Consider the following 21,547-nt stretch of genomic DNA (forward strand, 5'->3'; position numbering starts at 1 on the left):
GAGCAGATGGAAGCACGAAAAGATGAAATAAGAGAGGCGTAAAGAGGACCAACAATTGAAAGAAGTATTCTAGAATGGTTTCCACCCACTCAGGAACAGAACCTAGTTTTATTTTCAAATGTATCTCTATTTTTTCCCCACTCCATTCAATTCTAATCCTTGGGGTACAAAGCAGACATCTTTTTGCCAATGAGACAAAAGCCATTTATTAACATATAGCAAATACTGTTTATTGCAGACTTTCCCACTGACTTGTGAAAAGGCACTATGAAAAATTAATGAATCTAGATAATCTCTCTAAATGGATTTATGTTAAAATATACAACATTCTTACATAACATCTGCTTTATATAGGCGACATAATATAACATTTAATGACAAAAATCGTGTTTCAAAAAATAACATTTGTTGAAGGTTAAGCATCTTTCTTTTATCTAGACTCTTTCACAGGATTAAAGTACATGTAAATTAAGTGCTTATTACCAGAAAGACTTAACACAGATAAACACATAAAATGGCCCCAATATCCTTTTAACTGCTTAGCTCAATATTCATAACTGAGGCCCTCATTAAGCAAAATACTGCAGTGCACACCAACGTGGGCTATGTCCTTTGACAGATTTTGAGTGCATATGACCTCTTTCCACTTGTGCTTTCTATATATAAGAACACAGTATATATCATAGGCAGAACAGAAACTAAATCAAAATACAGGCTATGCAAGGAACTGGAATGAAAAGAGCCACGACAAAGAAAATGTCCTGGGAGTGCATCACAGGTTCATGTCTGCATGTCCAAGCTCTGGCTGTGCTTTACAGTTCGGTCAAATGTTTTAAAGTTTTCAAACTGTTGGCATTAAGAACTTTACATCAGTCTACCATTGAATACCTCAGAGGAGAAACCTAAGCAAACACAAGTTGGCCTAAGTGAGCCGCATGATAGACACTATGGTTACAGAAAACAAATGGTTGACATTTTGCATCATAGTATCTTTGCTTTGCTGCAGTAAATAAATTCACTGCTGTCAAAAAAAATAATCAACTATCACTTATACAATGAGATGGGATTAATTAATTAATAAAGGAAACCTCACCTCAGTAAAATAGAAAAAAATATTTCCAAAGGTCAAAAAATCCAGCCTGAGATTTTTCAGCTTTAATAAAAGAAATGGACCCAGAAGCCAGCTCCCTGTTTACCCAGGTATGAATTTTTTTAGGGTGATAAATTATGTATACCAAGAAAAATGAATCTGATCTCCCCTTCGAGGCTTCTGGAAACAAAGCATGTTGAAATAATGCCAAGAATAATGCAGTTCAAAAACAAACAAATACATGACAAATTAGTGACTGCTTCCTTCATCAAAAGATTCCACTCCTGAATCACTAGCAGCGGCACTGATTTTTTCCTGTCGTCTTCGCATAATTTCTTGCAATTCCGAGCTGCCATTGCTATCCTGGAAAACAAACACAGTTCAGACAAAATGGTTACTGGCCTGTGTCAACAGTGGGTTATGTAATGAAGAGGCTCAGAGTACAAATCAATTGTGATTTTCTTCCAATCTTTCCTCAGGAAAATTAATACCTTCCCATCAAGTAAGTGCAGCTTCTAGACTTTACCAACGTATGATAACTGATAATTGCATTTTATAGAATGTCTTGAGACAATGCATTCACCATCTGGATGCTAGATTCCTTAAAAGAGCACATGTGTTTAAGTAAGAAAAGTTACCTGATACTCATCTCCCTTTAGGAGATTTAAAAACAGGCCAACAAGTAGGCTTGAAAGCCAAGTTTCCCTTCAGACATTCCTGACCCTCTGATCGTACTAGCTTGCCTCACTTCCCAGTCCTAACGGCTTGTGAACCTTCTCCTTACTGTGTCTCCTCAACGGAAGTTCCTGGCAACACAAGTCAGAATCAGGAGGATGAACTGGCCCTAAGGAGAGGGTGACAGGGGAGAGGAGGACCCTCACACAGCCACCTTCTGCCTGCATCACTCCAGAGATCTGGCAGCAAGAGATCATGAGGAAGTAGGCAGCAAGTGCAGTGACAGTGCCACATGGTTCACAGGAATGAACCAACCCAGAAGCTGTAAGAGAATGGACGCTGTAATGTACCTTTAGGAAGTAATTTACATACTCTAACAAAATAAGGAAGTATAATGGTAACAAAACTTCTGGAGAAACTATATAATCCTTATTTATATTCAACATACAGAAAACAATCATCAAACCCTTCTATTAAGTCCCCAAGATCAAGGTTATAGAAAAAACTTGCAACAGAAATGTATTTCTCTAGATTGAGAAAGGTTACAGGATCATGTGCATGACTCTATTTAACTACTGAATTTATATAATATACCTGCTACAGATAATTATGTATCAATTTCATGCCAAAACCTTTGTCTTTTTAATTGAGTTCAAACATAATCGTCATGCAACTGTTAATAGCTGTGAGATGTAATAATTGGAAATTACCACCTTTACTTGCCTAGTAGAAGGACAGCAGGCTAGGAGAAGCTTAAGGATATCCAATCTAGAAAACATTTACTCTCTGGTAATTATACAGACAACTATGATGAAATAATTACTCTTCAAGGTTCTCCATTTTCAATGATCCCTACTATTTCTCCAGAGATTACTTAGATACAGAGCTGGGATGTTAAAGTCTTATAACTCATATCTTACTAAAATCTCCAAACTACATATTAAGAATAGGCAAAAGAATTCTGGCCTCTTAAGGCATTCACTCAGATGTGAATTTTCTTTTACTGTGTCAAAATTTAAATTCTTACATGGCTATAGGCATATATGAAATGAGCACACTATGATTTTTATTAAATGTCCCAAAGAATATGCTCAAGCTCCGTGACATGAACATGTATAATAAATTAATTTTCTTCCCAATGGTCACTGATGGTCTCCAGTGACAGATTTATAAAAGCTGTGTCAAATTTAATTCAGCTGTGGAAGAAAGGGAGCTTGGCCAAAGCAGACGAGAACAACTGTTTGCAGAGCTTTCTCTACTCTCGCCTAAAGCAGGAAAGCACCACCTCAGGCTGCCGATTCCTACCTCAAGGGCAGCTTTCTGCACGGTGATTTGGCTGAACACTCTGGCTCCTTCGGGGCACACTGTCCTCAGTTCATCTTTGTTGAGAGAGAAAAGTTGTGCACCATTTAACACTCCAAGACTATTGACCGTCCTGAAGAGAAAAAATAAGCATAAAAATCCAGAACATTAAAAATGCTGCCCAGAAAAACTACAGCAACAAAACAGAAAATTTTCTGTTTCTCCTAGTAACTTCCCTTTTATTAAATGTGCTCCACGCATAGGAACACGTATCAAATGCACTACAATATGCAGTTAATGTGGTAACAAGTAACTATCATCAAGTTGGCCCTGACGCTCCTTTTTTCACAAGATCACTGGTGATAAAGCACCAGAAGACAGCTGAGGTTCATTCCATTATTGCTCTGAATCAATTCTTTGAAATATGGTCTTTTATGGAAGGAAGAGTTTTCTAGTAGTCTGGCAAATAGTCAACCACTGCATCCCTCTTTTTTATTAAATCATACTGGGTAAATGAATTTATAATATGTACAATTAAAATAGTTCATTGTACCAAATATGCATAATGTTCATAGATCTTTAGATTATAAATAGGACCTCTATGATGGCCTTACTAGAGGAAAGGTTCTATTAAGATTATGATTGATAGGCCAAGTTACTTGTTTTTTATTGACTCGAGATAGCCCATTAGCAGGAGAAAAGCTTCTGTGCCATCTCATATGGTCTGAAGAGTTTGCAAAGACTAACTACTCTGTGTACCCAACGAGGGTGAAGCCAATTACCAAGGCCTGCAACTGTTGACAGCTATCTGAGGAACCGATAACAAACAGACATCCAGACCATACACAGTGGTATCATATGAGCTACTCCTGCATCTTCCAATCTTTTTAAGCTAAGAATAGCTACAGTGTCTCCCTGAGTACAGAAGAGTAGTCCACAATGCAGTCTGGGCTCCTAAAAGTTATCTGTGACATGTAAATGACCTAGCAAGAAATAAGTCACACTTCTTACATGGACCTCCAAGGTGACAAGACACTTACACAGGGTTGAACCCCTTTGACTGTAACCATGTCTTCACGTCCTCCGGCGTGGAGTCATACGTGATGTTGATGACTGGCACGGTCTGCCGTGGCACCTGGAACTTCTTCTGTGCGGCACTCCGCCCGATGGTCAGCCTGTGGATGAGCTCGTCCTGTACCTCCTCCATCTGAGACTTCCGCCCTGAACACCAGCAGGGAGCAGGTCACATAGGCAAATCCTTAGCATGATGCCCTTTTCTAGAAGCCCAATCCCAGTGTTCCTTCAGTCTAACAAGGCTTACAAGTCAGGGCTCCCTTCACCTTCCCTCACTTTTATCCCAACCTAGTGTATTTTGTGATCAACGATTAAAATGTCTTTCTAGCTCTTCTCCCCTCTACATTGTGGGTATCTGACAAAACCTTATCCTGGTTAATTTACCACGCTTTTTATTTTGTGCCTGACCCTCTGGAGCTGAGTGTGACACAGCGGAGATACATGAGCTTGTGTCATGTTCATGACATGAGCAGCAGTCGGGCTCTGTATGTTCCTTAACAATCGTGCTTTTCCTTAGGGCACTGATTCTCCACTGGAGACGGTTCTGATGCCATGGAACAGAGGCGGCTACAGCAAGCCACAGGGGGAGGTCTGGGTCCACAGGCCTGCTCCCAAAGTGAAGAGTAAGCCAACTCCAACCATTAAGATGCCTGGGTTGAGACTACATGTAATGATCTTCTAAGACATCTATTCAGTGTGCACAACCTCCAACCTTATTCTGCAGTCCTCTCATGATCTCACATTCTAATTTCTGAATAACATGATTTTCCTTGCTCCTAGCACTCTACCCTCCTTCCCTGCAATAGTACAGATCGCCTGTTTTCACGCTCCTAAAGCCAGCCGGTGTTGTGTACCAGACCCCAAGTTCTCTCCTACCGAAACAGTTTGGCAATAACTTCTCCTATATTATCAGACCTCTTCCCCATACTGAACCACTTCATTAGCATACAAATATGCTAGCTAAATAATAACTAAATATTATTATTTATCTTTAAATAAGCCCTTTTGTAGCAGGTACCATTCATTTCTATGCTCCTTTGTAAGCAACACTGCAAGGTGTCTATGTTAGTTGATTCCAATTCCTAATATCCCATTTTCTCTTGAATTCATTAAATTCAGTTCAGTGCTTCTGTCTCCATCCCTCCTCTGCCCTGCATTAAAACTCCAGTGGCAATTCCTTCTCAATCACCATCCCATTTAACTTTTCAGCAATGTTTGATGCAAGAGGTCCCTTCTGGAAATCCTTTCCGCTCCTCTGATTTTCTTACTACCTCACTGGTTACTCCTTTTCTTAACTTCCTAGATGGCAAACTGCTTCAGGGCCTAAACCTTGAGCCTCTTCTCTGCCTGTATTCAGGCCCCCAAAGATCACTGTGCCTTGCCTCATGCCCAAAGAAAGGCTGATGACTAACAAATCACTCTGCTCGTCCTATCACTCAGAGCTCTAAATTCATCTATGTGAACTGTTCACTTGGCACATTCACTATGTATTAGATTGTATCTACTAGGTGTCTGAAATATATCCAAATAAAAAAATGTCCAAACCTGAAATCTCGATCTTCCTGAAGTAAGCCTTCATGACATTTTTTTAACATCCCAATGCAGTTACTGGTGATTCTATCTTCCCAGTTCTGATAAAATACCGTGGAGCTAGCCTTGGCTCCCCACTGTATACAATGTGTAATTCATGTGAAAACCCTGTTGACTCTACAAACTATGTCTGAAATCTAATCACATTATTCTATGTTTGCTGCTCTTGTTGTTGCTAGCTTGGTCTAAGCCACCAGCCTATGTAACAGGTTTCTCTGCCCCTACTCTCTACCACCCCACCCATTTCTCTTCTCAATATAACAACCATAATGACCTTCTAAAATGTGAGTCAGATGTTTCAGCTCCAAACATTTCCACACAATCCAAATGACTCCCACAGAAACATTTCATATGACCACCACCCCCTCAAGGTAACCACAGGACTCTGCACCTGAACTCCACACTCTGGCTTATAATCGCGTCCTTGGTGCCTTTCAAATTTAAGGGCCACCCATCTTGTGCCTGGAGTATTTTCCCCCAAATAGCCACATGACTCTCTTGCTCTCCTCTGCTTATTCAAAGCTCCACCCCTTCTCCAACAGCATTCCCTAGGCACAGGTATGTTACTCTCCCAGTGACTTACTGCTCTCCAATATTCTCTATGGCTTTCTTTATACAACTACTTTCTTTAAAATACAAGTGTGTTTGTTTCTATATCCCCGGTGCAAGTGAATAAGCGAGGTATTCTCTTGACTTTTCTGCTGAGAGAGTCCTTGAAAATTATCAGGAGCAAACCTCTTAAACAATCAAATAAGAACATGGAGACCAAAACCAGAGCAGTGATCTGTCAAAGTCACATTATTAATTAAAAGTGAAATTTACATGGCACTGGATGTACTGACTTCCAGCTCAGGGCTATTTTATGGTCAAAGTCACAGAAACTACTTCCAAATCGTATCTACTACCCTTCTCCCCTGTTTATGGGAAAGATACATACCCCTTTACAAAAAAAAAAAAAAAAATGAAAATGATGAGTCACCAATTATCAGGAGAATTCTCTATGTTTTAAAGTATCCAAACTATGTCTCTTTCCCACTAGGTTATTCTTAGTTTTTCCCAGTAGGACAAAGAACAAACTGTTCCAACCCACAAGTTCTTCCAAATAGGGCCTAAACGCCTATGAACTCTGATCCCAGCCCTGAAAAAAAAGACGCCACACCGTCAAAGATGACTGTGCTCACGTGTCGGGGAAGTAAATGCTGCAGGCTTGTGGGAAGAAAAAAGGAACAAACAGTATTTCCAGAGGAAATTTCCCCCTAGGGAAATGAATAAACTATTTAGAGAACTTTCTCATTTTCAAATGATTTTTTTAGGGTCTATAAATAAAAGACCTTTTAAAAAAATGTACATATATTTTTAAAAACTTAGTAGCATGTTACATTTTTGTTAATCATACAATTACCCACTCACACTCTCACACTCATACACTCAATTGTTTCTGCTGCACAGTTAACTGCTTTTTAAAAAATTTTACTTTTCCTTTAGTTTTCTAATAAGCTCTAGATATGAATAAGGTTTTTTCAATAAACTACACCTTGAAAGAGAAAGTAATGTACAAAAGTAGTCTTGGTGTTTACCTAGAACTCTAGAACAGTTAAATAGCAATAGTTTTAGTGTCTTCATTATTTTTAATTTAGCAAGAATAATCACAACTAAATAGATGTGGCAATGATAGAACACAATGCAAATAAGAGTGACATTTTAGGAGTTAAATTTTGAACATGAATCTTAGGGTCAATCTCACCTAGGACAATATTGTTCAGTATACACATCTGCATGTCAGAGATGCGGTTTGCTACAAGGAGCAACTTAGAAATTTTTGCATTTTCCACAATATAAACAGCATTGAAAGAAACAAGAAGAAACTGATAATTTAGAGCAATCGTATGTTGAGGTGGACTAAGAATGCAGAACTCAGGAGGGGCCTACACTGATAAAATGAAAGGTAAACATTTCACACAAACCCAGATACTTTTCCTTTACATGATTGTATCATACTGAGGATACACAAAATTATCTTCCTGGCTCCAGTCTTTTAGGAGCTTTATATAGCAAGCATAGGTAAGGTAAAGCAACTTAACAATATGTTTAAAAAATGTAATTTGAACATTAAATTACACAGACATGTCGAAGAAAAGACAAAATCAAGGCTATCTTAGATTCTTCTTCAATTCTCAAAATATCTATGCTTTTCTTCCTCAACACTGACAAAGATAATTCAAAACTGGCCATGGTATTTTTTTCAGTTTATTTAAATATGGTTTCCATAGAAACCATTCGAATAAAAATCAAACTTAATTTATATGAAGTTGAAATCTAAATCACAGGAAATCTGAATTTCAAAGGTAAATCTGAGATTGCGATTAGCCACTGGTGACATTACGCTTGTGTTAACTACGTATGTGTACATCACACTAGCAAATAGGAAGAGAAGCAGAAAAACAACCAGCATAGCAATGACAACGGCAGAACTACTGACTGATACAGCGTGTCAGACATCATCAAGTAAAGTCAGTCAGTGTTTCTAGACTTCAGCACCACTGACATTCAGGGACCAATCACGCTGCTTTAGGGGGCCATCCTATGCAGTGTAGGGTGATGCTGAACAGGTAACCTCTGCCCAACAGATGCCCACAGCACGCAACTGTGACAGAAGTGTCTCCAGACAAACATCAAATGTCCCCAGGGACACGGAGAAGCCAGCAAAATCACCCCAGGCTAAGAACCACTGCACTCCATGCTTATCCATGAGTTCCTTTCACGTGTTCTCACTAACCTTCACACTTTTCCTATGAAGCAGATACCATTATTTTTGCCCTATTTTTCAAAAGACAAACATAGAGGATTACTAAATTGTTTGAAGGTCACACGGCTAATAAGTGATGTTTCCCTGTACAAATTCCAATGTGTCTGTCTCTAGAGTCAGCATTCAACTACCAGAAGGTAATGAAACACGCATATGTTAACATCAGAGAGGAGACTCCTGCGTTTTAGAGGAACTACTTAGAGGATACAAACCTAAGTGAAATTTCCCATAGTCTGCACTGAATGACTGCTGTTAATATCCAGTACTATTTCACACCAGTAGAATCAACAGTAAACAGTATTTCCTTTTGTCCTCATACTTTTTAAACGCAGAGGAAATGCCCCGGGAAACTTACGGTCCACTGGAAGCTGTTTGTGTCTCTGGCCGTCTCGCACAATACTGCTACTACTGTCACTAGAGCTGCTGTTCTGACGAGTGATATTTGCTGGGACCTTTGACATAGGAACAGGGGCTGGTACTGAAGGCGGCAGAGGGACGGGAACGGGAGCTGGTGCTGGAGGAGGTGACGGGGCAGAAGGGGTATCAGCTGCTCTTGGACCATACTCCATCCTTTGTTTCTAAAAAAGACAAATAATTAACTTGAAGTTAAAAAAAAAATAGAAACCTAGGTTAAGAAAACAAATGGTTTATCGACAGGTCATTGACAAGTACTTATTTGTAAACTTATGTTAAACAAACCCATCACCAATTTACATGTGTATATACACACTCACCTGCACACATCTCATCCGATATGGTATAATAATTAAAAAGAACCTTATAACATTCTACCTACTTGTTTTATGTCAGTATGTAAATTTACAGAGTAACAAGGGTGTAACAGGAGCAAACAGTACAGGAAAACTAAATCTGGATTACATCTGGACTCAGAATCACACAATATCAGAATAATCAAATAATTTCTCATCATTTTATAATTTCTTAGTAATAATTTCTAATGGCCTTGGAAGTCAGTGTTCACAGCTCTAAATATTCCAATTCTTTTCAATGTATGTCATAAGTAAAGGTTTTTAATTCCATTGTTCTGAGGTTTTTGTTCAAGGGGCAATATTTCAGTAAGCAAAGGACTTATGCTTTGGGGGACAAAATGTTGTTATTAAATTTTTGAAGGTGCAACTCTTTTGACTGGTAGAAAATGGGTATGTAATGGGACACATGATTGTGGGGCTGAAGTTTTAGATGGGAGGTGAGCTCAGTGGTACAGCATTTGCCTAACATGAACAACATCCTAAGTTCCATCCATGTACTATAAAAACAAACAGATAAGGACTAAAGTTAAATATTTAGGATTGCAACTTACAAATGAATTAGAAAAAAGGGATTATGCTTTAAAAAGCATATAACGTGTGCAATGCTTTCAAATAATTTTTAAATCATGGATTAGGCTATTATAAAATATGTATATTCCTTATAAAATATGCAACAATAAAACTTTGAATCTAAACAAAAGAACTGCAACTAATAGATAATTCTATCATAAGAGGCTCCAAATTCTCAAAAGGCATATCATCTTCATAGAATCCATGACAGAGAAAGCAATGACTTATAACTCAGATAAAGCTGAAATGCTGCTCCAGAGCAATTTTAATTATTCTAAAATTTAGCATTAGCCTGTAAAATGAAAAATGAAAACCTTTTGGTAATCTGGTCCTTTGATTAGAGCAGTATTTACTTTTAACTCTAAATTGGCCCAAATATAAGGTAATATTGATTTTAAGAGAGTCCTCCCCAATTTCCACAGAGATGAAGAACATAACAATACACATCACACACACTTCACTTCTAAGTTAAATCATTACTCAAAAAACAACACACCAACGTTCATCATGTTGCTTTCACAGCAAATGATTACCACCTGTGGAAGTTTCATGGGAAGGAGGCTCATTTGTTTTTGCTGGTTCTTAAAAAGCTACTCAGCCTGGGGGAAGAAGGTGGAAGGGATGCAACGCACAGATGGAAGAACTGAAAGAGGAGTACACCAGGGTGCTCGGCACTGAGAGAGGAGCAGGACAAAGTGGGCAGGGCAAGAGGAGGAGGAGGGTGCGGGGGCTCCACCACCAAGTTAGAGGGGACAGAGACAGGCTGCCAATCTGCGCAAGCCCTAGAAACACTTCTAATGTATTCAGTAATATATTAGAATGCATCACTTTACACTTCACAAAACATTCTTCCTATATTTGGGCCAATAAATATTTAAAGAAATCCAAATACAACAAACATCAAAATATACTTAGCACACACCAAAGTCACCTGACCTACACATACGCAGTGTGCCCTTGATAAGAATACCCTTTGCGTGTAATTTCATGAAGGGTTAACCAATTCTCACTTTAGTGTTTCAAAAGTATCAGTCTGTTTCTGAAACATAGAAAGTGCTACAAGCTCTGCATTCCATGATATGATTCATGTTTTCTGCTTTCATAAAAACAAGAACAGACAGTGTTTTGCTACCCATCAAATAACACTGTTCATAACTGAATACACTACATGTTATTGTCACAGTGAAGCTTGAAGGCAGCTCACCAAATGTGTGGTGCCTCCCTTCACTCATCTGTTACTGCTATATAATGTGACCTTATCAGTGTCACCTTCCGGAACAACAGGTTTTTAAAAAATAAAATGCATATGGAAATTTCCAAATCCATGTGAAAAATTTTCATGATTTATGGCATAAATTATGTTTACTTGCGTATGTTTCTTAGTTTCTCTTCCTGTCTCCTGTTTCCAACCACGGGAAGTGAGAAAAAGTGCCACCCCTGAACCCCTACAACCCATCCTGAGACGAATAGCAGAGCACCGTTTCTGTTGGCCAGTTTCTGAGTCTTCGTGTGGAAGAAACAAAACCAGTACCGACTGTGGGCATCAGTCTTCTGTGCCCTTCCTGCTCCTCCATTTCTGTTTACCGACTGCCCGGCTTCTGCTCTTCCTTTGGTTATTTCTGCCTCTTGGCCATCTCCAGTTGGAGGCATGTAAGGCTCCCTTATACTCTCAACTTATGCAAAGTCTTGGAGCCTTTCTTCCTACAGCAAAGGCACCAAAGCACCAATCAAGAAATCCTGACCAACTCTTCCCAGTTTGCCTGGGACTTTCCCAATAAACAGCACTGAAAATCCCACATTCCCACAAACCCCTCAATGGTGGGTAAGTGAGCAGCAGTTTGATCAATCTGCTATGGATCACTTTTGCACAATTACTGTCAATTCCAAACTATGATCCCTTATCCCTCACAAATAAAAAGGCTGTCCATACTAATAACTCTTTTTGTCTCTCTGAAGAATTCAGAATTCCTCGACCTTATAGGAAATTGACTTCCTCATTAATGGTTAAGTTGGATTGAGTTATTTTTTCCTAGCAACTAAAGCTCAGTAAAACTTCTCAAAGGTTAAACAGAGCTATTGAGACATAAGCCCCTGATACATGCAAGATACTGCTTCAGAGAGCAAATTATGCAAGTAAGCCCAACAATGTCATTAAAATTAAACTGTTTTTAAAATTTTTTACCTACTCTGAATTACATGTTTGTCTCTTAATTTTAGTCTCTCTGGAACTTTGCAATAAAAACTAAGTGCAGCTGGAACATTTGGAGGGTGTTAAGTCCAGAGATTGAATCCAAAACATTATATTAAAAAGAATTGCCAGGAGGGAGCAAGTGTGGGTTACCTCAGACAGCTCGCCAAGTAATTGCTAATAAGAAAATGGAGCAAATCAGATTAAATGAGAAAATTAAAACAGAATATGGAAATAAAATAATATCAGTTACAATTTACATAAAATACCATAAAACATGAGCAAATAGGTTTTGACAGCAAAATTAGCTACTCAGAAGTCAACCAGAGAAAGAGCTTGTAAATTTATACTTAATTTCCATCACTGTTATCTAGATGTATAAAGCTAATCACGTGGCTTAAACTACAGGGTAAATAGCACAGTGTTTCAATCACAACTATTTAAGTCTTAAAGTATTGCGTTAAAATGTTATAATATAGGATCATTTTTTTACACTTTATAAAAAATGTAATTAGGGTCCATTCAATGTAAGTATACTGCTTTTTAAAATAGCTGATTATATAAAAGGGGCCACACGTTCATGGCATGATTTTAGTAGGCTTTGGTTGTGAACTTGAAAGCAGTCTAAACAGACCAGCTTTATAATTGTGTGCATATGTATGCTGGGCAGTTAATTATACACTGTAGGGTGGTTGTCAGTCAAGTATTCACAAAAGATGCTTGGGAAAATCTCAGTGCATGAGGCACAATAAAACATATCCATCCTCAAGATCAAATGTATAGAGATAGACAACAGAAAAGTGTTTACCAGAGGTCCCCTCTGGGGCATTAAAAGTAAATGGGAGATAATGTTGTGTATCATAAAGTAGCAAATGTGTAGGCCAAATAGGAAGGAAGATCTAACAGACAACATGATTGCATCTTGTATCTAGGAGTCTTCCTACATGAGTAGGTTACAGCTTCTCTTACCATACAGTTAGAATTATGTGGGATGACGGTTATGTAATTTGACTTCAGTTCATTTCAGTATATTGTATATGTCATCGCATTGTATACCTTTAACACAATAGAATTTATTTAACCAACAAAAAAAGGTAACTATCCTGTCTAAAAACCCTACCTCTCATTAATGAGCAGTCTCAAATTAATTTTTAAAATGCAAATTTTAAAGAACTAAATGTTATCAGGAAGTTGGCCCAGCTGAAAGAATATGCAAGAATAGGGGCTGGGGATTTAGCTCAGCGGCATAAGCACCTGCCTTGCAAGCAGGCGGTCGTGAGTTTGATCCCTGGTACCGATAAAAAGAAAAAAAAAAAAAAAAAGAATATACAAGAATAGTTAGCACAATGGTCACAATCTGTGCAACTGAGCAAGACCTTGTGTTGAAAAATTCAAAAAAAGGCTGGGGATGTACTAGGTTAGTGCAAAGACCCTGGGTTTAACTGTCAGTACATCGAGACAGAAAGAGAGATAACTCTGTCTCTGTCCAACACATTTACATGTCTGGATTGAGCTTGAAACATGTATAACATGGGCTGAAGTTAATAGTGTCAGTGGTTTAATAGTCACCTCTAAAAAATACTTCCACCTTAATTAAGGTTATTTAAATATACACACAGAGGATAAGAGAATTTTGTATCTAGAGTGGATTGCAGAGATCATGTAACTAGAACCCTTTTATTTCACAGCCAAGCAAGTCAAAACACAAAGATAAAATGCTATCTTTAAGGCCACACAACTGGCTAGGGCTAGAATCATCCACCGATGCGTAGATGGGATTTGTCCCCATAGTATCATAACTGGGAGGGAATAGATAATATGGAAAACTCTATGTTGAATTTGCAAGACCATAAATACTGGATACTCATAATTATTTGTGTCTCAGTATAGTAAAAGTAACTACAACAATAATAAACGTTCACTTAATATTTAATAATAAATAAAAGACTTCATTAGGCTACTGTGTGTATTAGAAGGAACAGGGGAAATGAAGCAGTTTCTGCTAATGGTATATAGCATGAAAATCTCCATGGGCAAAAATCTCCATTGGTAACCATTATGATGCTGCAAGTCCAAGAATCAAGTCAAAACAAAGAGGAGACTGCGGAAAGTAGATCGTAGGTTGAGAGAAAGTCTCTCTGAATGTCTATCTGTTGCTTGCATAACAATTTCCTTCCTCCCCCACCCTACCTTGTTTTGTGGTACGGATATGAATCCAAGGTCTTTGCACTGAGTTACATCCTCAGATTTTCTTTAATTTTAAATTGTAAAACACAGTCTTCCTAAGTCAGTAACTTGCCCAGGATGGGCTTGATCTCCTGCTTTAGCCACCCAGGGAATTAGCCACCCACTAGGGAATATAAGTGTGTGCCATCATGAAAGGCTAATAATATTTTTTAATCAAAAGACAGTATTTCCAAAAATATTTTCAAAGCATTTATGTTCCTTTTCCCTGTGGTTTCATTTAATCTCTATTTTAAAAAATGTTCCATATCTTTTATAAATTCTTTAGTACCTTCCTCTCTTTTATTTTTAAAACTTGTTAAACATTAGGGAACACATTAGGTGGGAATATCTGTCTTTAGTGATCTGTTAAAAATCATCCCAAATGTGAGGACACTAAAAAGCCTGGACTCTCAGGGACATCAGGCGACAATTAAACACCACCTAGTCTTTGCTTTTGCAAGATATGAGAACCCCTGCCATCTGCAAAGAATTTCTGAGCAAAGTGTCAGAACAATGGGTAAGGGTTCCACTCTTGTTCTTTGTCCAGGGACTGCCAGCATCCAAATATAATTTTTCTCCATGGGAAATGTGAATGCATGAAACCACCAGTCTGTCCACTTAAAAAATATTTGGTAACTGACAGAAGTTGTGTGGAAATAGTTTGTATCTCATTCTTCTATTTCCACCACGTATACAATGGCCACTTTGTAAGTGAACCAGAGCATTTGGCATATGTGCCTAAATGACAAAAAGTGACAGAACAGGTGAGATGCAAAAAATGGCAAGGATTTAACTCTAAAAATTAGATCAACATTACCTTGCAAAGTAAAGCTCTTCAGAGAAAATGTCAGTCTAACTACACATACAGGAAAACCCGGCATGTTTATACAAAAAGAAGTTTTTGTGAACTCTATTCCCTAGAAGAGTAGAACCCAGAGGGCTGGACCCCCATCCTGGTTTCATGTAGTTGTCTCAAGTGGGCAACTTGTATCTCTGGTCTCTAAGCTGCCTAAGAAAAATGCTCCTGTTTCACAAGGTTGCTGTAAGAATTAAATGAATTAATATTTCTGCCCAGTGTTACGCTTCCCACAGTTCTGTCAATTAAGTGCAAGATGCTCGCATTCAATAAATATTAGCATAATGCATGAATTAAAAGATGAGTAAGACGAATTGTAACCCAACTGAGTTTTATAGAGTGAGGCTAGTGGATCACTGGAATCTACATAAATATAGTGATATCTTTATTGTCATTCTGAACTAAGAGGCAGGAGGCTTCGTTAGACAGTTTAGATAAAGGTATCTGTGACACTACGGTAGACATATAAAAAGGGCCAGCATATATTTCCAAGAATTTTTTTTTCATCGCATTTTTTAAAATATTATGTTTTGAGAACAGGAATCCTTTCAGAGCAGTTTTGTGGCAGACAGCAAGTAGCAAATTGTCAAGCTTACTTATTAAAATTTTATAAGATTTTGGTGATTTTGTTGGGTTCAGCCCAAAGTTTTCAAGAGGTGTTGAAAAGCAGATTGGTTTTTTTTTTTTTTAACAATTTTTAAAAGTAGAGCTTTCAATCTAAACACCACACACACACACACAGAGTTGATACACATTTCTACGCATATCACTGCAGTCCCAGTAGCACAGAAAATTTTTCAGAAGACAGTGAGACAGTGTTGAATAGCTTAAAAGTAGCCAAACCAGGCAATCCTCAAAAGGACCACAAGTTTCCATTTACATAAAATAGCAAAACAAGCAATGAAACTTGTGAGCACTCAAAAAAAATTCTTGGTTGTGCTAAAGTTGACAAAAACATAAATGAGGATTTGTTAAAAGATGAACAGATATTACGTTCTTCACAAGTACTCTGTCTGTGATGCTGTGCTATTTGTTTTGGTTCCATTTTAGACAGATGCAAGCTTTAAACAGAAAAATCAACTTATAGCTCAAACCAAGAATTAGAATTGGATAAAAACAAAAAAATCTGGATAGTAAGTGGCAAAAAGGAAAATATATCAGGTTCTTATTTAGGAAACTTCAGTGAAGGAAAATATTTAGAATTTATATTATTTGTCAGTTTAAGTGTCATTTTTTTTTTTCCAGTTAGCCTATTTCTACAAACCATGCACATAGGCAAAAACAAACTTGGATACCTGCTTTTAACTCATGGCTTCTGCTAACATAAGGCATTATTTACCATGATAGGTTCATATGCCTTGTGAATAGTGCTTATGACAGCTTCTCATGGATTAAATATTAAAAGCAACTCAGACACCCCAAGGACGTACAGCACATATTCTGTCACTGTTTAAGGAGAAGGCCAACACCTTTACAGGAAAGAGAATGAAGAGGTGGCATTCTCGAAGCAGACTGAAGCCTACAGCATATCAGGTCAAACTCAGAAAGGAACTTGAGAAAGAGAAGGCATAAAATCTAAGTTAGAAAATAAATTCACTTCAAAAATCCATGGGAAATGGAACAGGTCATACCTTGAATAACTCAAACTCCTTCTTTGGCATCAACAGCTAATGACAAATGATGAACATAAATCAGTACACAGCACATATACACGTCAGACCCAGCAAAACAGAACCACAGCAGGTGGTTTCTGTTGCCAGCACTTTAGGTTATCGAGAGGCAGAAACTACGCATTGATTATTTTAAATGTTTGCTTGGCTCATGGATTCCAACACGGATGGTCCTTCTGGCCCACAGCAGGATCTCCACTGAGCCCGAACACCATGAGGCACTGTGAGGACATCAGCAACTTCCCAGAGCAGCAGGAGTATGACCACAATGCTGGACCTGGACAATCTAGTATTTTCCAAGCCCAGACCTGGCATAAAAATTAACCATTTTACTACATATTCTATGTAGCTTCTATATGAATTCATTACATCATCATGGAATCAGGTATGATTTTTTTTTTCTCAAGACTCTGAAAACGGAAAGAATTCTTCTACGGGAATGAGAATGCATCCCAGGTTCACAGATTATACACAGGAGAGTCCACCCATTCTGACTGTGAGGTCTCACTGCAGAGTGCACATCTCAGGTCTGAAATCTCGAGGGCTTAACGGTAACAGAACTCAGGTGTCACAGTAAATGACAAATGACACAGTAAGTGAGATGACCAGGCTCACTGAAAGTGACAATTTGGCATGGACCTCAGAAGTACTCCATGATCAAGAAAAGAGAGCCTGATCTAGCAAGTTCAGATATGTATTAAACTTAAATTCAAAAGAGGAAAAATATTATAATCCACTACATAAATACTCACGAACTAGCGTGAGATGAGTGCCAATTCAAATGTTCAGTGGCAGAACATTCAAGACATTCTTAAGGCAAAACGGCTTAAAGATGAATTTCAGGACACTCCTGCCACCATCACACTGCCACCTACTTGTCTGTGGGAGGAAACCGGGGCACAGGAGCACGATGGGTAAAGAGACAGGTACGTTACTTCTGACAGTGCCAGAAATGTAAGGGATAAAAAAGCATTCAGAGAAACAGTCACTTGGTGTAAACATTTTGAACAATTTCTTGAAGAATTAAATCAGAAAATACATGTATGATTCTTCACTGTGTCACCATCGGCTCCAACTGAAAGACCTTCATTGGTCTAAAATGATTATTTAAATTATGAGTGATGAATTTGAAAATTAATGAACATTAAGTTTTGCTAGGAAATCACAGTTACCTGTATGGTGTGTGTGTAAGGCGGGTCAGCACGGCCTAACCCAGACTCTGGAGGTCTCACAATGTCCAGGATGTTATTTGGCACAAACCCAGAGTCTCCACTTGCATTTCGAACCTTCCACCACTGCTTCCTATCATCAAGTATCTGGGAGAAAAGAAAGGCACCATTTCCGTAAGAAAACCACTCTGTGAAGGAAGCTCAATTTTCATTTGTAGACTTCACTGGTTATTTTTTCAGTTCTGATGAGAAGACAGCATCGATGTATTTTTGATGAAGTGATTCACAGGATTTACACTAAGAAGTACACGTGCCAGTATAGAATACACGGAACTGCAGTGAATCTACCCACATCCCTGCTGCCTCCCCAGAATGTATCTGAATTAATTAAGGTACAAAAAAGGGTCACTAAAATGACCCTCTGAGAAAGTTGTTTTGTTTCTAGTTGTGGAATAGAAAAATGTAAAAACCAATTTTTAACAAAATGTACTGTAATCCAATCATCTTATATATTCAGTAAGATGAACTTTTAGTTGTAACCCAAGACAGAGACTTGTTGTGGCAAACTACTAATAACATTAGTTCACAAGATGCTTATTTATAAGCATACTAGAAGAAAAAAAGAAGGCTTTTTTAAAAAATTAGGATATTGTGATGCATCTACATCTACACTGACAACTAGCCTTGTTTCCAAAATGAATAAAGCCCAGAAGAGTGATGACGGTAACAGAAACCAAGAAATCCATCTCACCTTCCCAGATATCCTACATAGCCTCCACTTGTGCCCATGATGCTACTACAGGGTCAGATAAAGTGATAAAGCAGCCAAAATGTACATACCCGTATACTCTGTTCTTAGTCATAATACAAAGAATGATTTCCTGACCTACGCATTTCTTTTGGGAAGGTTTAGCAAGAGGAACAAACTAGACTCACTTTGTTAAGAGTAGCAAAGGGGTAAATTGTGTTACCTCCAAAATATCATCCTTTAGAACTGAAAGCTCACTGTTGTTCCTCGCCATGAAGTCGTACTTGGATTTGGCATATTTCTTGGGTTGTGTTTTGAGTGGATCATAATGTCTATAAAAAGAAAGAAGATTACTATTCTTCTGGCTCTTTCTACAGGCTGAAAATAAAAGCAAAACATTAGGGCCAGCCAAATGTTACCAGAACACTTTTTAACAACTTAGATGATAGTTTAGTTGTATTATGTTTCACAGAAGAGGACAAATACAAAGAACTTCAGAGTTCATACTACTAAAAAGAACAGACTGACGCTGTTCTTAATAAACTACAGAGTCACAAGGCTGGCTGCTACTGAGCCAGATCCAGAATCCAAACCCATGAATTCTTCCCCTATTAAACACACATACTGGATATTGTTTCCTTAATCATCATCTCTACTACGAAACAATAATACACATTATTTTTTCCACAAAAGTAAGGGAGACCTAAGATAATTTCCATAGTAGGAATTTATGTTCTATGTTGATTTTATTAATTTGAGCTATGTCTGTTAACCAAATAAATATATTTTGAAAAGTATAACTAGGTGTCAACTTTTAAGAACGCTCTATCAGATTACATAAATTGCAAAGAAAGGTGTGGATTAAGGACAAGACAAGGGCAAGAAAATTTTAATTCAATACAAATTTTTAAAAATACTGCATTGTGGCTGCATTTTTTAAAAAACGAAAAATCTTTAAAAAGACAAATATCAGGTTGGGGGTGTAGCTCAGCTCTAGAACACTTGACAAGTGTGAACAAGGCCCTGGGTTTGATTACCACAAACAAAACAAAACAAAACCCAAACACCTCTTCTAATTATTTAAACTAGCATTAGAAGTTTTAATAATATAATTTTAAAATTACATTTATATATAATAAGATGTCAATATTTTTTCAGAAGGTTCAATAATAAACCAATTATTTCAACCTTTAGTAATTTTACTCCATAATACCCTGCATTTACACCTCCACATTTATTCATACATCTCTATAAGAGAAAGAAAACAAAGAGACTGAAGATGTTGGGCATCTCTGGCAACTGTGCAGCCTTCTCACTGCCTGCCATGCTCTGTGAGGTGCTGAGGGACACTAAGCTCTGCGGGAGAATAACCACAGCATCATCCAGAGCTACGGCTGGCAGATGTTCCCTGATCGGTATCTGCTAGCCCTCAGACAGCAGCCCCACTGGAGACGGGACGGGGGCAGGAAGCAAAGCTGGCCGGGGCTATCTATTAGCTATGTCCAGTACATAAAAACAAGTAGAAAAGTGAAATTATGTCTATAATTATTACCTATTAACAATACAAACTTAAAACCTACATTCTATGTATTTCTCATCTTCACTGGAATAGTTCTGGTTTTAATCTTTATTTATATAAATAAATTATTTATATATGTATATACAAAGATACATTTACATTTACAATGATACCTCAGTTCATGAATGCTCTTTTTTTCTTTTTGAAACAATTTGATTCACAAACAAGCATTTGGGAAAATCTTGTTTTGTTTGCAAACTCTGCATCAGGTGACAAACAACTGTGATCTTTTTCCTGCACAAACAGGAATGTGGCCATTCTCTCCAAAACTGTAGAACAAATTACATTCCTAAACGGAGGCACCACTGTAAATTACACAGAATTTACATATTTATACAAATATATGGACATATTTATTTTATCTTTACATTATATTACATTGATTCATTTAAAAAGTTTAAGCATCACAAAAGTTACAAAACAACAGTCTCAGTTGCCTTTCTCTTTTCCCCCATGCTTTTGTCGCCAATGGTCTGAAAAACAATCCCGTGAGATAACAGAGCTTTGAGTGCACTATATGAAAACACAGAGTACAATGAGTGATTCCCTGCCACTGGGTATCTGCATCTCTGAGTTGAAAACTCTGTGGCAACTGCCTTTATAGTCTTAGCTCTTCTGCATGCTATGCTAGTATTTACCCAGGGTATAGCTGTAAAGTGTTTTAGAATTTACATATGTGTAAGGTTTACAATCAATTTCTTATCCTCTGTAGATTAAGCCTGGACATGACACTGATAACAGTTAACAACTGGAAAATTGTAATTTTCAATTTTTAAGATATACCACAGTTTTATAAAATCTAGACTGTATTAAAACAGGTGGTCTACTTCTGATTTGGAAAAACAGATATGTGAATGGATAATAAGCCAGATGTAGAGACAACAAAAATCTGAGACTATCTCTAAAAGCGTAATCACATCTGAATAGCAGTAAACTATAACCTTTCAAAGATGAGGGTTCTAAATTCAAAAAGTGGCATGGTGATTTCACTGAATAATGAATATATTTCATACAGTACCTACAGAATGTCTGTCATATAATAGAGATCAAAGTTAATAATAACAATTATAAAAGAAAACCTGTCTGTATTCGATATCCTATCAGAACTTTCAGGTAACTTTTCCAATACTGACAAATTTTCTTAACAACTCTAAACATTAATGACCCAATTATCAAGTGTCCCAGCTCCTACTAAACCCCAGCTGAGAGATGGGATCTACCAGGGTACCTGAAA

At 37.7% G+C, this 21,547-nt stretch overlaps 1 protein-coding gene across 3 annotated transcripts in view; it reads right to left on the minus strand.

The window, feature by feature from the left end:
- Positions 1-204: 204 nt before the first annotated feature.
- The window catches only part of Eps8 (EGFR pathway substrate 8, signaling adaptor), a 169,479-nt gene continuing 148,136 nt past the window's right edge, over positions 205-21,547 (minus strand). For all 3 annotated transcript variants that reach the window (XM_003470436.5, XM_013153149.3, XM_063238268.1), the window contains 6 exons: positions 18,958-19,066; positions 17,990-18,133; positions 8,893-9,115; positions 4,108-4,288; positions 3,071-3,200; positions 205-1,453 (listed from right to left, as the gene is read on the minus strand). In XM_003470436.5, the coding sequence (XP_003470484.2) occupies positions 1,340-1,453; positions 3,071-3,200; positions 4,108-4,288; positions 8,893-9,115; positions 17,990-18,133; positions 18,958-19,066 (901 nt within the window). In that variant the 3' untranslated portion in view covers positions 205-1,339. The remainder of the gene's footprint in view (positions 1,454-3,070; positions 3,201-4,107; positions 4,289-8,892; positions 9,116-17,989; positions 18,134-18,957; positions 19,067-21,547) is intronic.

Source organism: Cavia porcellus, unplaced genomic scaffold (assembly GCF_034190915.1).
Source record: "Cavia porcellus strain 051 isolate PalLab524CR breed Dunkin Hartley unplaced genomic scaffold, mCavPor4.1 scaffold_27, whole genome shotgun sequence".
In the NCBI taxonomy this organism is placed as follows: Eukaryota; Metazoa; Chordata; class Mammalia; order Rodentia; family Caviidae; genus Cavia; species Cavia porcellus.